Source organism: Pararge aegeria, chromosome 26 (assembly GCF_905163445.1).
Source record: "Pararge aegeria chromosome 26, ilParAegt1.1, whole genome shotgun sequence".
NCBI classification, from domain to species: domain Eukaryota; kingdom Metazoa; phylum Arthropoda; class Insecta; order Lepidoptera; family Nymphalidae; genus Pararge; species Pararge aegeria.
In genome coordinates, this window is record NC_053205.1 from 4,139,821 (window position 1) to 4,156,245 (window position 16,425).

The following is a 16,425-nucleotide window of genomic DNA, read 5'->3' on the forward strand; positions in this document are numbered from 1 at the left end:
AACTTGCTATACTCCGCGAACAGCAGGAGAATCTGTATGTAAAGTCAACATCTCTTGAGGATGCTCCGGTTTCGGAACGAAACGTGCGTAGATGGTACATTGCCGGTGTTCTGTTTGGTGTGGATTAAACGGATTGAAGAAATTATAAATTACACCATACAGCAAGTTAAGCTTAATTTTCATAATATATTATCGATTTCCACCTGCCTACCACCTGCCTACAACAGGGACAACGACGTAGAACAAAGAACTTGTAGGGAGTCAAGAAGGTGACCCGGGAACACGCTACGAGCAAGTACCGGGCACCCTTCCGCAGACGGCCCATATAACCGCGAGGTTGGTGGGGTCATGGTAGGTGGTGGGTACCCGCTTTCTTGGGTATGTGGTTGAACTATATTCAAGCAGATGGCCTCACAAACCGAGTGGAAAATGCTCGCCTATAAACGGTGCAACACTTCGCAGGGCATGCAAGGCACACGTCCTGTAGGCGAGGCGTAGGTGTTAAGCCTCATATGCCCGCAATTACTTAAGCAACCACGGCCGTTAGACCGGATTTCAGCAATGATACTTGGCGCCATAAATAAAGCATAGCGGCAGAACTTCTCTAGACGAGCTGTCAGAAAAGCTCTAGTACTACTGTAATATTTTACAACGTGTAAATGAAAACCGAAATAATAGTTTACAGACTTTAGAGGTACGTTATGTACTGTCTCTGAGACAATATAATCTGTGACACCGAAAACCTAATAGTTTTTGAGTAAACCACTGCCAAAGTTTGACGGCCGATTGGCGCAGTTTGCAGCGACCCTGCTTTCTGCGCCCAAGGCCGTGGGTTCGATTCCCACTGCTGGAAAATGTTTGTGTGATGAGCATGAATGTTTTTCAGTGTCTGGGTGTTTATATGTATTTTCTAAGTATTTATGTATATAATTCATAAAAATATTCATCAGCCATCTCAGTACCCATAACACAAGCTACGCTTACTTTGGGGCTAGATGGCGATGTGTGTATTGTCGTAGTATATTTATTTATTTATTATTTATAAAGTTTTTACTGAGAGAAATAAGATACCACCCTAACATCACATGCAACATTTTTAAAATCACGTGACTACCGCCATTGTAATAGGTACGCGTTGCGTAGCGTAAGTACTATGCACGTGTCGATATTTTATCTTCAATAGGGTTGTCACAAGTAAACACTTGGAATGTTTTGGATTAAATTGTATGGTAAAATAAATATGCTTGTTTTGATTTAATATTTTTACCGGGTGATTCCTTATGAAATATACATATGCATCTTTTAATATTATTTCGTAATTCTGTTACACGTTGTATATATATATATACTAGCGGACCCCAGGGCCATCTGTCGGGCTAATTTGTGAATCTAAACCATCCAGGGTGCCACCCAAACGCATACCAAAAAATTCATCAAAATCGGTCCAGCCGTTAAGGAGGAGTTCAGTGACATACACACGCACAGAAGAAATATATATATAAAGATAACCAGCAGACCACAGCGCCATCTGTCGGGCTAATTTGTTACTCTAAACCATCCAGAGCGCCACTCAAACGCATACCAAAAAATTCATTCAAATCGGTCCAGCCGTTTAGGAGGAGTTCAGTGACATACACACGCACACAAGAAATATATATATATAGATAATAATAGAATCTAAACCATCCAGGGTGCCACCCAAACGTATACCATTAAATTCATTCAATTCGTTCGGTCCAGCCGTCTAAGAGGAGTTCAGTGACATACACCCGCACACAAGAAATATATATATAAGATATATATTGTATATGTATCCAATATTTAAATAACACGCCACTTTGATTCTGGTGAGCCATCCGCTTGATCCGGTAATTATAGTGTAATATATAAAAAACTATACAACTTAGTGATACGAAAAAAAAGCCAAAGTATATAATATATCATACAACATACAACAACCGTGCCACATACAACATTACATAGATTACATATACTTTTTTTTAATTTACAAATAAGCAAATTACTGTATATATAGGAAGATTCGCATAATTTTTTTTTGTACATTATTAAAAAAAATATTCAATTCAAATTTTTTCAATTTCAAAAAAGGCGTTAAATTTTTTCGTTACTTTTTAGTGTAAATTATGATTCAAAAATATAAGATCATACAAATTTCTTTTCGTCTTTTGATATAGCATCACTACCAACTCTTTTGGGTAATTTGGTTATTGCACTGTCCCGTTTTATGTTATATGTTTCTTCACCCAAAGGTTGTCTGAAGCGATAAGGACGCCTTTGCCCTTCAGGCGATAAGGACGCCTTTGCTCATATATTTTGTGTTATCCTATGTTTTTTTTAACCTAGCTTTCTATTTGCATGTGCAATAAAGACTTCTTCTTCTTCTTTTGATTTGCCCACTACATGGCACGGGTCTCCTCTCATATGAGAAGAGAAGAGAATATGCCGTACTCCACCACGCTAGCCAAGTGCGGATTGGTGGACTTCACACTCCTTTAAGAACTTGATAGAACGCGCAAACATACGGAAGGGTGACTACGTATATCGCGGCAGGCGTAAAACTTGCAATCTCTGCTGTCAAACGTCACTTTTGTTTATTTATTGTATGGAAAAGTGACATTTGACAGCGGTGATTGCAAGATTTACGCCTGTCGCAAGCCTGTCGCGAGATACGTAAGCACCCTGCCGGTTTCCTAACGATGTTTTCCTTCACCGTTAAAGCAAGTTATATTTGATTGCTTATAACGACCCACATAACTCCGAAAAGAAACTATTGAAAACATAATTTTCAGTAAATAGTAACTATTTACTTTAAAATATGCGTAAGAAAAACTTGGATACATACACATCGTAATAATGTATTGAATTACAAGAAAACATGACTAGCTAAGAAGTACAATCTTAAGCTCTTATAATTGCAAGCTTGAAAGCGGGAAGTCTTTAAAATAAAATGAACCTAATACCAGTCACTTTAAAGTCGCAAATTCTGTACTACAAACATTCTGGCAACAGCTCTGGCTGTAGTATGTGAATTATTTTGAGCTTTAAAACGTAGAGATTAAGGTTCATTTCACTCTGACATTACCGTGTTTCGATACACGAAGTCCAAAAAATACGTACACACTTTTACCCTACTGTACTGAAGAAATTTCTACAACAAATACGTATTATTTACACTAATTAAAAAACTAAAAAATAAATAATGTGTATATAAATATAACATATAAAGAGAATAATAACAAAATAACTAACTACATTCGATTTTTGTTTATTGTGCCAGAAAATTTTTCAATTTTTTTTCTTATGCTATACTATATTGGATTTAGAATATTGTCACTTGCATCACTACGCATATATCTACTATGTACATATTTTGTATTAAATGAATGCATTTAAAGTGGCATCTACGGGCTACTTGAATAAACTAAAAAAATATTTGAATTTAGCATTTGAACTTTGAATATTTGAACCCCTTTAGGGTTAAATAAATATTTGGACGAATCGATTAAATATTGTCCAACTTAAATGGTCCAATCTAACCTTAATCTTATTGAAATTCATCTTAAGCATATTTTATTTTTACAACATTTATCATTTATGTGATCGGTGGATAGGTGCAGTTTTAAATAATCTAGTCAAGATTTAATATATATAAAAAAATAGATACTGGTTTAACAGTCTTGGTTATAGAACTAATTTAGCAAAAAAAAACAAACACCAAAATAACACTTACATTTTAGAGCTAATGCTATACCTACACGCACGTACATGTTCGACGTCTTTAAGTTCACTCAATTATATACGCTCAATCTTCAAAGCCGCATAATTCTTCATTCATAATAAAAAATGATTAAAAGAATATTCATAATCTTTTATTTTGAAAGCTAAGCGATTTCGTTTTCGTACTAAAAATTACTAGGTGGGCTGAGTAACTGTAAACTTTGACCTACGCGCTCACGTGCGCCTTTATTATAAGTCGATTGTCTAAAACTCCTCGAGCATGTATCAGCGTGTAGTCACCTTAATCATAACATTCGTGCTTAAGTATATACAGTGCATTCTATAAATAATTCTTAAACTAAGTATATCTTACGAATAAACATTGTATATCGAGATATGAAAAAAAAAATGTCTGGAACTTAACGCCCGGAAGAAAGAAACAAACGTTCTAAAGCTAAACAAAGTTTATTAGTAAGAAGTGTTACACACTTAGGTGGATCGGCATGGATCGGCACTGCCGTAGAATAACGTTCGGGATTATAAGCGAACGTACTCGTATATCATGCGTTTAAGCAGAGCTGAGAGCGGTGCGGTAAAAGTCTACAGATTTACGCCGGTCGGGTTTTGCCGATCAGCATTGTTCCAGTTGTGCTATTATCGGGCATAAATATTACGAACTGTGCCGAACCACCCGACCCGAAATGCAAAGGTTTCCGAACTGATTGCCGAGCTTATGGCAATAAAATCCAGCTTAAGCTTTTTTAATAGCAATTGATGGACCAAGGAGATGGGTACCACCTAGGTAAGTCGCAGGGTATGCAAGGAACGCGTCCTACAAAAGTGCCACCCTGTGCCCATCAACCTGAAGGGTAGATTTTAAGGCTGATGTGCAGTGGCGTGCACTGGCTTTCTTACCAGGTTTTGCACACAGCAAGAAAATGGCATAAAACGGCAAAAATCCTGCCTTATAATAGTTATTTATAAATTTTAGGGTAGGCAGTGCTTTTGTGCATGTAAGAAGTGCATGCCGCTGCTCATGTGCCTGTAATTACACCGGCAACCAAGCCCTTCAGACCGGAACACACAGAAACAATCATGGTGGTTAGTAGTGTTGTAATTGCTTCGGATCGGTTGGTCGTGCCAAATCGAATATGCCAATCCACCTGAGCGTGAACGCATGTGTGTTAAATGTTACCTCGACATCGAGAGACTTCCAGTTTTTGTCTGCGCGGGAGACGCCTTCCGCCGCACCCTTGTTCAATTCCCAACATGTTAGACACATTATTATTATGACAACTAGATGGCAGCAGTGTGCACGAACCAATGATTAAGGAATGTTAAGGCTCCAAGATACAATAGGCGTGTAGCTCGAGCGTGCAATTCGCCATTAAAGTGTACACAAACCAAGAAATAATAAATATGATCATTGAAAATGTATTTCATTATTGAGCAGGATTTTAACTGTTAATTGGTTTACGACGTTTGACGCGAATTGGCAGCGTAAATCGCCATTTTAGTATTCACATCATACTTGAGTAGGGTCGCCTTTTTTCGGAGTTATACAAGATCCTATACCTCCTTAGTCATTGGCTTGAACGCACTAAGGTTTTCTGCCACAGGTAATATGTATATATTATTATATCTAGATTGTATCTATATTATATACGTATTTAAAACAATTTATTGTTTATATAAATACTAGCTATTGCCCGCGACTTCGTCAGCGTTTGATTTTGTTTTTAAAGTATTCAGTATCGCTAAGCCTCAAATGACGGGTTTGCTGCCATCCGCTCAGGAGTTCTGTCCTCTATCTCCAATCACATTCATCAGATCTACACGAAATTTGGGCAAAATTAAACAGATATTATAACCTCTAAAGTACAAAAGTATTTATTTAAATCGGTTATCATTTGACGGCGTTATGGTGTAAAATCGTCGAACACTTGCGTCCCCTCTGCCAAAAGAAATGAGCTTAATTTATATTTATTTTTATATAATCGCACACTCTTTTTTTTTATGCATGGTAGGTACGCTCTGGCGTAACTCACTAATTTTAAAATTCTTTTTTTATTTGAAAAGGGGTCATTGGGAAATGGTTCCATTTTAATATATAGATCCGCAGGGTGATTACGTATCTCACGGCAGGCTTGCGAAAGGCGAAAATCTTGCAGTCTTGCCTGTCACGTTTGATTGACGTTTGACAGCAATGATCGCGAGATTTACGCCTGTCGCAAGCGATTGTGAGGTTACACGCACACACATTTTTTGTTTCACCTTTTAGTTATCGTGTTACAATGAGCTGTGCAATTGCATTCGTCCAACACTTTCTAGTTTCGTGCGCGCACTGATGTTAATCAAAATAATAAATAATGTAATACATCGGTACGGTCTTTAACCTACTGCGAAATAACGAAACTACTATGTAGCAAAATTTTTTATGAAAAACAGTTTGTCGCGTTTTCCGTCCGCGTACATTACGGTTTTTTACAAATCACGCGGGAACCGTTTTTTAACTTGGGATAAAAAGTAGCCTATCTTACTCTCCGGCCTTACAACTTTCTGTATGTTGAAAATCAAGTTTACCGATTCATTAGTTAGGATTTCTACAATAAACTACCCAATGTCACCTTGGAGATGTCCCTTAAAAAGTTCAAAGTTTGTATTAAACGTAAGCTTATAGAAAAGTCCTATTATAGTATAAAGGACTACGTAATCGATAAAAAAGCTTGGAAGTGAATAATGGATCTAACCATGTTGCTCTTCTAATAATATTAAATGACAATGTGAGATGGTGATAAACAAAAAAAAACACCCTGCTAAGTTTGTTGTGGGCTTCTTCTTAGACCAGGACGCGTTTGGAACCCTCGTAGCTTTAGTTTTAAGTTTACGAATATGATTATCGCCATCATCTCACTACCGTGTAATTCTCATGTAATGTACGCATCAAAAGTGCCACCTATGGGCCTACTTGAATAAAGATTTTTTTTGACAAACTTTTTTTTTATTACATTACAAGTTAGCCCTTGACTGCAATCACACCTGGTGGTAAGTGGTGATGCAGTCTAAGATGGTAGCCGGTTAACCTGTTAGGGATCATGGTACTGATACCCCTAATCGGTTTCGACGCGACATCGCACCGGAACACTACATCGCTTAGCGGCACGTCATTGTCGATAGGGTGGTAACTAGCCACGACCAAAGCCTCCCACCAGACAAAACTGATGGATGTATGTTTGTTCCTACGCAATAACTACTGAACCAATTTGACTGAATTTTGGAATGGACATAGATTATAGGGTGATTAAAAATAAAAATGTACGGAAAAATGTACGGTTCCCGCAGGATTCATGATAAACCAAAAAGAAGGCAACAGCTGGTATTATATAATGCATTATAAATAAACTCTCTAGTTTGGGTACCTTTTTTGAAAACATTATCTATACTTATAATAAAACTGTAACTGAAAGATTTCTGTACATTTAATATATTTTGAAAATTTTGACCGGGGGATGCTTTATAATGGATACTGAGTCCAAAACAGATTTTTATTAAATTTTTGTCTGTCTGTCTGTCTGTCCGGGCATCACGTGAAATCTACTGAACGGATTTAAATAAAATTTGGTGTAGTGGTAGCTGATATTCCGGGTCAACATCATCAATTTTACTCCGTTAAATTTGAACCGATTTATATAATTCTTTTTTTATTTGAAAGTGTGTGTTGTGTAATTTTAATGAAGATCTGATAAATATTGTCGGAGATAAAGGACATAACTCTTCACAAATAACAGCAAGTAATATGGGACAACGATCGAATGCATGCGTACCATCTTACTTATTTTATAAATGCGAAAGTTTGTGAGTATGGAGGTATGGATGGATGGATGGATGGATTTATGTATGTATGGATTGATAATAAATAAATATACTAAGACAATACACACATCGCCATCTAGCCCCAAAGTAAGCGTAGCTTGTGTTATGGGTACTGAGATAGCTGATGAATATTTTTTTATGAATATAATACACATAAATACTTATAGTATACAGATAAACACCCAGAAACTGAAAAACATCACACAAACATTTTCCAGTTGTGGGAATCGAACCCACGACCTTGGACTCAGAAAGCAGTCGCTGCCCACTGCGCCACTCGGCCGTCACTGATGGACAGTAATCATTATTACTTTTAAAAAAAAGTCTGGGAAGCTAAATGTCTAACTGTTAAGGCACAAAAACCGCTTTTTGTTATAATTTGTCAATCAAAACACGGGTAAAATCTTAAGATTTTGACGTTCGTATCAGATCTTTATCCAAATAAATAGTTTTACAGTTACAATTGATTATGTACCTGTAAATTCCTCTTTAAATTGTTCAAATTGGACCTATCGTTTAGAAGTTACGACGGGTGTAGTTGTTTAAAAAAAAATTAACTGTATTTGACGCAGACGAAGTTGCGCGGGTCAGCTAGTATTTAAATATATCTGTCATAACCTATAATTAAAATTACTATCTTATAATATGACAACTGCATAAGAAATTATCAACTGAATGCAGCGGCGTGCATAGAGGGTATGCACAGGGTATGCACAGGGTATGCACAGGGTATGCACAGGGTATGCACAGGGTATGCACAGGGTATGCAGATTATATAAAATGATAAAAATCTCCAGTACTAGTTATAAATAAATTTAAGGATAGGCACTGTAAGAGTTATAAAAAGCCTACACTTATGTTTTTATAACTCGTACTGGATTAAAATAAATAATAAATAAACGCACTACGACAATACACACATCGCCACCGTTATCGTTATGGTAACTAAGATGACTGATTAATGAATAATTTTATGTATATAAATACTAATAATATCCATATAAACACCCAGACACTGAAAAACATTAATGATCATCACACAAACATTTGCCAGTTGTGGGAATCGAACCCACGGCCTTGGACTCGGAAAGCAGGATCGCCTGAACTGAATAGTGGCATTCTACATCAACTGCAAAAATTACACTAATAAAAAATATGTCAAAACTCTAAATCGCTTCGTTTCTAATAACAAAAACGACACTAATACTACATATGTATAGGTTAACATTATTTTAATAGTTAAGCAATCGCGTCATTTCTAAAAACAAAAATGATACTAATACTATATATCAAATCTCTTGTGATAGTTAGCAATCGCGTCATTTCTAGTAACAAAAATGACGCTAATGTTAAATAAAACAATGACACTAAGCTCAAAATGACGCTAATGCATAATGTAATAAAAGTACTGAACATTTTACTCTTACATGTATTTTGATGTTAGGGAGGTATAGAGTAGAGGATTTTTAAATAAAAAAAGAAACATTAACATGAATTATTGCATTGGAGTCATTTGTCAACAATTTAAAAAAAAATGTATAAATTGGCGCCAAACGACTCGACTGTACGAAAAAACACAATAAATTAAAAGTAAACAATTTTTTTTTAATTCACATAAAAAGCGTTCGGTGCGCGAAGCTTTAAGCGTAGTGCATATTCTACTCGTGGCATACTTACGTCGTCGGCCTAGACCGCTGGGCCACAGTTATACTAGCGAGAAAGAAACACACTATCAGTTAGGATGTCTAGGTGATGCTGATGGAAATAGAAAATCGAAACTGATTCCGCCATTGTCGTGGCCACCACTTTAACGAACTAGATGGCGCCACCGGTATCCACCTGATCTAATATTGTGGACAACGGAAGATCCACCTGTGCTTGTGTATCAATAAATTAAAAAAAAAATACCCAGAAGTGAAAAAAAATACCCTACATATTTGTACAAGACATCCAACCTATTATTTTAAGTTTTAAATATAGCGCGAGAGGTATCTATGAGGATTTACGCACGATAAAAAAAAACAAAAAAAGCTAACAATCTGTTAGGTTGGGCAATATTGGGCATGTTTATAAATAATATGTTTTCGATTTTCTATTTTCATAATTGTTAATCTAGGCTAATGTGATATTTTTATCATAGGATATTTCCGAAAGAAATTTTCGTGAGATTCTTATAAAGGAAAGAATATTTTCCAATCTCGTTTACAATAAGGGTAAATTCAAACTAGCCATCAAGTTGTAAGCAGCGCTGGTCCGTTTAAATTATGACACCTTACAAGCAGCATGGGTTATTTCAACGATATAACGATTCGTAAAGTGGTTAGACAAAAAATGTCCTCCGGGATGCAAGCTTCAATGCTTCATTTATAATGTTCGTATTGATTAAGATTTATTTTAAATCAATCATAGTTATATGTAGTTGGTTTTTAATAAATTATTGTAAATCAACTTCCGCAACGTATGCAAAATGAATCACTTTGGACTTCCAAAGTTCAACATACATGTTGCCCTTTTTTAAAAATTGACATTCCTCAGACGTTTACCGATCAGTCTATAACGTGAATTGAATCGGAAAATACATGATTGGTTCTACTGTATGTCATAGCAGCACGGGGCCAGTAGTGATTGGCAGACTGTTAAATCTGCCAGCATAGTGATTAGTGAACTAAACACATGCTAGGCGAATCTCATAAGCCACTCCCGCCGAGGCTATGTTTTCGTTAGGGGGCATTTTTGAGCAGCATTATATATAGCAACATATTCTTCTGTGTTTCTAAGTTTTACTGACCGGAATTCATTAATAAACCAGGATATATATATTTTTGCTAGCCGGCAAAACTATTATTTGGTTTCGCTAAACATCAACTGCTGTAAAATGGTAGAGCCACGCGCCTCTTAGGCGGCCTGTTGTGACTAATTGGAATGCACCCTTAAAATATTTAATTAAAGAAAAACTAAAAAAATCATTAAATTCGTTTGTCAACATCACATTAACCAAATATGAATCTAAAATAAAAAGTTATATTGAATGTGTTAATCGCTAACATCAAGATGAAATGAACAACTCGAGTCACATACTACACATGATGGTTTCAATATAAAACACTATTTCACTTAACAATCATTTCTCTCTATATATAACAACAATAATTAAATCTTAATAAACTTAAACACACAATAAAAATGTTAAGACTATTACTAATTTCCTTACACACATAACTTACAGCATATTGAAAAATCTAAAATCCTATCATATATATTCCTATTAGATATTAAATAAATTTTTTAACTGCGATAACCTTCCAACCTTGTGAAAATCCTCAAATTTCGTCAGTGATGGGGTCTACCAGGGTGTGAAACTGGCATACACTCCAAGATAGAAAAACCCACCTCCAATACATGTTATGCCATAACACGAAAGTAAAGTTTAACACAGTGACTCTAATTTAATTTGTAAAAATTGGCCAAAGCACTCAAACTGTCAGATCTCTTTTTATGTTATGCAACATAAACTCTATGGACATTAAACCCAATTTATTAAATTATAGTAGTATACACCCATTCATTATTTATTACACCTAATTTTGTAATTAAAAATGTTAAATTAATCTAACACATTGACTACTTAAAGCGATAGTTAGTTAGGAAAGTTAGCAATGAATAAATTACCTGCTAAGCCTACGGTTAGAAGGCTTTGCCTCTTCGGTCGATGTGGTCATAGAGGTCTCCATGGGATTGTCCTCCGCATCCAGCAGCTGGATTTGAGTTTGACGCACAAATACACCATAGTTGTCTTCACACTGAAAGTTTAGATAGGAAATTAATTTTTTTGGCTGTTCGGTTTATACCTTAACCCACAGAAGAATGGCCTAATATCTAAAGACAGATTGCAGAGTTGCAGCTATAAAAGAAAAAAAGAATAAGTACAGTTTGGTAAACTACACACATTATGCAGAATGATCTTGAACACCTGCATGTCTGAGAGTTCAGGATATTTTCCTTCACCATTAGAGTAAGTGATATTTAAGAGTGTAAATTTAAAATCAAATATCAGTGTAAACTAGAAAGAGTTGAATGCCAGGCACTCAGTCCGCGCGAAAGGGAAGCTGAAGGAAGCCAGGCTATCACAGTATCTGTTAGTAAATTTTAATGTGTTACTAAATATTGAATTATTATTATAAACTGTTTGTGGGGTAGCACCATTGGGAATGTAAAGTCGAATTTATTCTACTTACTCGAAAGTATGCATGACCACGTACAGTCCCATTGTTCTTTCCTTTAGCTTCGTCCAAAATTATACCGATCCATTTGCCAGTAGCGAAGGTGGGGTATCCGACATAGGCAATCGAACCTTTCACCTCTTTTCCCACTACTATAACCCGTTGGCCAAGGGTCAAATGTCTATCCGACATATTTCGCACCCAGGATAACTCAATAACTGCAAAATGCAATAATTTTCACTTAATTTACACAATAAATAGAGTATACAAATATGATTTTCTAAAGTTGCTATGCGATGATACCTTATAAAATAGTCGGTATTTTAAAAAAAATACTGCTATACGGTATGCTGTTTAACTTGGGAGTTGCTTCAGTAACATATTATGAAATTAAATGTATTTTTTAATCATTTATAATGAGAAAAATAGCTGCATTAGAGTAAAAGTGCAACAGAAAGACGGATTTTTAGTCAATAATTGAAACGTCAAATGTCATTGTCAGTGTCAAAAGATGAAATCATCAAACCGTTTTGTTTTTGCAAAGATGTAGTTTTTCAAATTACTGGGTTAGTAGATCTTATGAAAAAGATAAATTAGGAAATTGTTCTTAGGCAAATTAATAAATACACATGCTAAGGTCGTTAAGTATATAATTATTTTTAAATTATACTAAATGATGCCGGTTTTCAAGCAGCCTTTTATTCCTTGTGCTAGCAAAAATTTTTTCGGTGCCGTCCGAGACGTACCAACGCAATTTCTTGCTAAACCAACTGCACGGCTAACATGAGCAGTATACAATTATATCCCTGGGGAAAGTATAAAAATTTATCTTCTCCCACAGATTTATACTCTCAGAGCGCTGACGCACAAGCGGAAATAATATCCAAATAATATATGTACCTGTAATAATAAACTAGGGTAAACTTCTCCTACAACATATTCATGTGTCATAATATGTGGACACGTTTATTATGAATGAATGAATGAATGAATGAATACACTTTTATTGTACACCAAAGAAAAAAAAGTAGTTACAAAGATATAAATACATATATTCCTTGTCAGGGGATATAATCGAGGCATATCATTTTTGTTTCGGCCCGTGCTAGCCCTGCATCAACCCTGATTCTACAGATGTTTATGATCTGATCCAATGTGTTCGCCGCTGTTAATGTACCCAGTATCTATATCTATAAAAAATTCTTAACTGTTGTAAACTGAAACATATATCGTTTTAGTCGGTACGAATTTTTCAAAGAACATTGTACTTTTATTTAGACATCAGTGTTTTTAAATACTAACCTAAGTTTTAAAGATTGGGAATTTGCATCAGACGGAGCCATAGATTAATTTAGTTAAGCGAGTGGGTATCAAAGTGAAAAATAAACTTATTTTATTCCACTACAAGTTCCTTGACTGCACCTGGCGCTGGTGGTAAGTGAAGATGGGAGAGGGCCTAACCTGTTAAAGGGCAAGGTATTTGGTATGGTTTTAAACCAGAAAAAAATCAGTAATCATGAATTGCCAATTTCACTAATTATTTTGATTTTTTGGCCGGACACGAAATAATTGGCCTGACTATGTCCGGATTTATCCGGACGCCTGGCTACGCTACACACAAATAGCGTAATATTTCGAGTGCATTGCACCATAATAACATTAAATTGCTTACGTAGGTGCTATAGGTATAAACTGCGTCGTGACCTCATTTATATGGTTATCATATTAATACGTTTTACATGTTTATCTGTTTATTTTGATCCTTAAGGTTACTTAGTTACTCGGGCGGACTGCCAGACTTCCTACCTGAGCTATTATAACCTTGTGTCTGGTGGCAAAATTTACCTTCTCATTCTAATAATATTGTAGAAGTGTTTCATTGCTAGTAAACACGGATATAATATAAAAATTATAAATTAAAAAAAAATCCCCGACTTTCAAAGTTGTGTATATTGTTCTACCAGTTTGTGATACAAAAATGCAATTCGCCATTTTGTGGTTTGCGGCATATTGGATTCGAAATTTGACATAGTTTTTAGTATTCCACTAGTCAAGCCCTTTTATTCAATACCCATATTGAGGGAGTCGTGAAAAAATACGTAATTTCGAATATCGCCGCGGCTATTGAGAACCAATTTTCATCAAACATAGCTAAAAATACTTCCGATTAATTCACATTTCAAACAAAAAAAGCAAAATCAAAATCGATTTAACGGTATTAATTTTTTTTTCCTCTTTGTTCTTACCCGTAGGGAAAAGGCAAAGGAATATTACCGTACAGCCGTATATTTATTTATTCCAAGCACAACTAACAGAATTAAATGTTACCACTGAATAGTATAATAGAGGTCAGTGCAATACATTGATATATGATTATAGCCTAAACAAATATACCTACAACAAATATGATTCAACTTTTAGGTAGCTACAACATGCATAGCAACTATTCAAGTCGACGCTAAATAAAAATACAAACTATAAAAATACACAAAAAGACACGTGACGAATCACTAGTTATACTAAATTATGAAAAAGGAAAAAAATCGAAATTATTTTCTAAATCTACATTCATTTTAAATAAGCAAAGCTATACCGCAGTGGTTAGGAGTTAGCTTCGCTTTCGGGGCTTAAGTTAAAATCCCAGCCAACCTTTAAATTTTCTAAGTTATTTGCGTTTTTACTAATCAAAATATAACTTACCTTAATGGTGAAGGAAATCATCGCGAGGAAACCTGCATGCCTGAGAGACTTCCATAATGTTCTCAAAGGCGTGTGAAGTCCACCAATCCGCACTGGGCCAGCGTGGCGGACTACGGCCTTAACGCTTCTCATTATGGGAGGAGACCCGTGCCTTGTAATGGGCCGATAGTGAATATTTATTTATTTTATTTATTAGGTTTGCCAACAGATTATACATCGAAACTTGCCTTGGAACTACATCACTGAAGAACCCAAAGTTATAGTGTAAACACAATTACTAAAAAATACAAGTGCAAGTTCGCACGATTTAAAGAAAGAAAAGAATTTGAAAACTTATACAAAAAACAGAACTTAAATTAAAACAAAACAGAAATGTACGAGGCAATAATCATATAGCTGCAGAATTTTTATGATGAAGTTACCTACATGCTTGTGCGTTTACCATATTACACGCTTTATATTAGCTTCACTTGTATGTTTGTTTGTAACCGACTTCTTTGGGCGCGATTTTGATCCACTTTAAACGGTCAGATTTCTTTCAAACTTTGTAGACATATCGAGGACCGATGACAATACACTAATCTGAAAAGATTATTCCAATTTTCACTATAAAAAATAAGATTTTTTACTAATTACTACAGCGCCATCTAGACCTAAATGTAAAAAACCTATGGCGTTCGCGTACCTAACAAATTCCACAGAAAACATTAAGCTACTAGATGGTAGAGGGCGTTAGCTATTACTTTTTAATGGCCTGTTTTAAATAATAATTAGAACTTGCATTTCGAGAGACGGGCACACTGAATAAAAAAAATATATTTTATCTCTAATAGTGGATGGGTTACCGATTAATTTTGCTCTAATAAAAATAATAGATCAAGAAAAACCAAAAAAGATCGCTATTATGAATAAACTAAAAGAAATAAATTTGTTTAGTTTTTTATACCAAGCGTGTTTTTTTAGTTTGTTTGAACTATTTAATTGTTAATTACTCTTAGCTGATATTGTTACTAACTTATTTGGCAAACATGAAGTTGATTGGATGAGCTAGGTCGGCCGTGAAGGACAAACAAACAAGAAAGACGAATTGAAACCAATTGGGGTTCAATACCCCAAACAGTCTGATTGCAGTCAAGAGCTTCCTAATTGTAGAGACAAAAAAAAAACTAAAAAATTTTTTTATATTACCTAAAACTTTATAAAGCAGGGCTATCCAAACTTATTTTAACTATTGGAAGTGTTTTTTCTCATTTCTAATATTAGAAAGGATAACCTATTATTTATTTTTAATCATACTATATTATGATTTTGGCGCCAATTTTAAGAATTTATAACGTCAAGCGATTTAGCGTTCCGGTACGATACCGTATAGAAACCAATTAGGAGTATATCTATCTATATATATAAAAGAGAAAGTGTGTCGGTATGTTCCGTATAGGTTTCGAAACGGCTGGACCGATTTCAATGAAACTTTCAGGGAATCTCCGGATTGACCTGGCGAGTAATCCTGTAAAGTTTGGTGACGATCGGAGCACTCCTATTTTTGAACTGTCAAACTGTCAAATACAGCTTTTATTTACTATGATGATATTCTATTGTTGGGTGTACATGGGTGTAGATAATGATCTTCACCCGCGCGAGAAGGCAATAGAAGAAAATGAATACGGAGAGAAATAAATGATTTAATATATTATGAGACTTAAAAATTTAATGATGTAAGTTTATTAGTTAGCAAAATCTAACCCGGCGCAGCGGGCTGGGTACACTAGTGTGTAATAATAAATGCATCTCCCTAACTAGGCTAACTAGTCTTAAGACTGCAATTACCACGAACACAGCTAGCTGAACTCTGACGGGATATTTTTCTACCCGAGGAAGGATAAAATTTTATTTT

At 35.2% G+C, this 16,425-nt stretch overlaps 1 protein-coding gene across 9 annotated transcripts in view; it reads right to left on the reverse strand.

Moving 5' to 3' along the window:
- The window catches only part of LOC120635379 (dynactin subunit 1), a 69,643-nt gene that overhangs the window by 49,426 nt on the left and 3,792 nt on the right, over positions 1-16,425 (reverse strand). For 5 of the 9 annotated variants that reach the window (XM_039906379.1, XM_039906383.1, XM_039906381.1 and 2 more), the window contains exons 2-5: positions 11,847-12,049; positions 11,281-11,411; positions 9,289-9,321; positions 4,934-4,990 (exon numbers count right to left, since the gene is read on the reverse strand). In XM_039906379.1, the coding sequence (XP_039762313.1) occupies positions 4,934-4,990; positions 9,289-9,321; positions 11,281-11,411; positions 11,847-12,023 (398 nt within the window). In that variant the 5' untranslated portion in view covers positions 12,024-12,049. Of the gene's footprint in view, positions 1-4,933; positions 4,991-9,288; positions 9,322-11,280; positions 11,412-11,846; positions 12,050-12,134; positions 12,306-16,425 lie in introns of those variants that run through there. The other 4 variants (XM_039906378.1, XM_039906380.1, XM_039906382.1 and 1 more) reach the window with 4 other exon arrangements.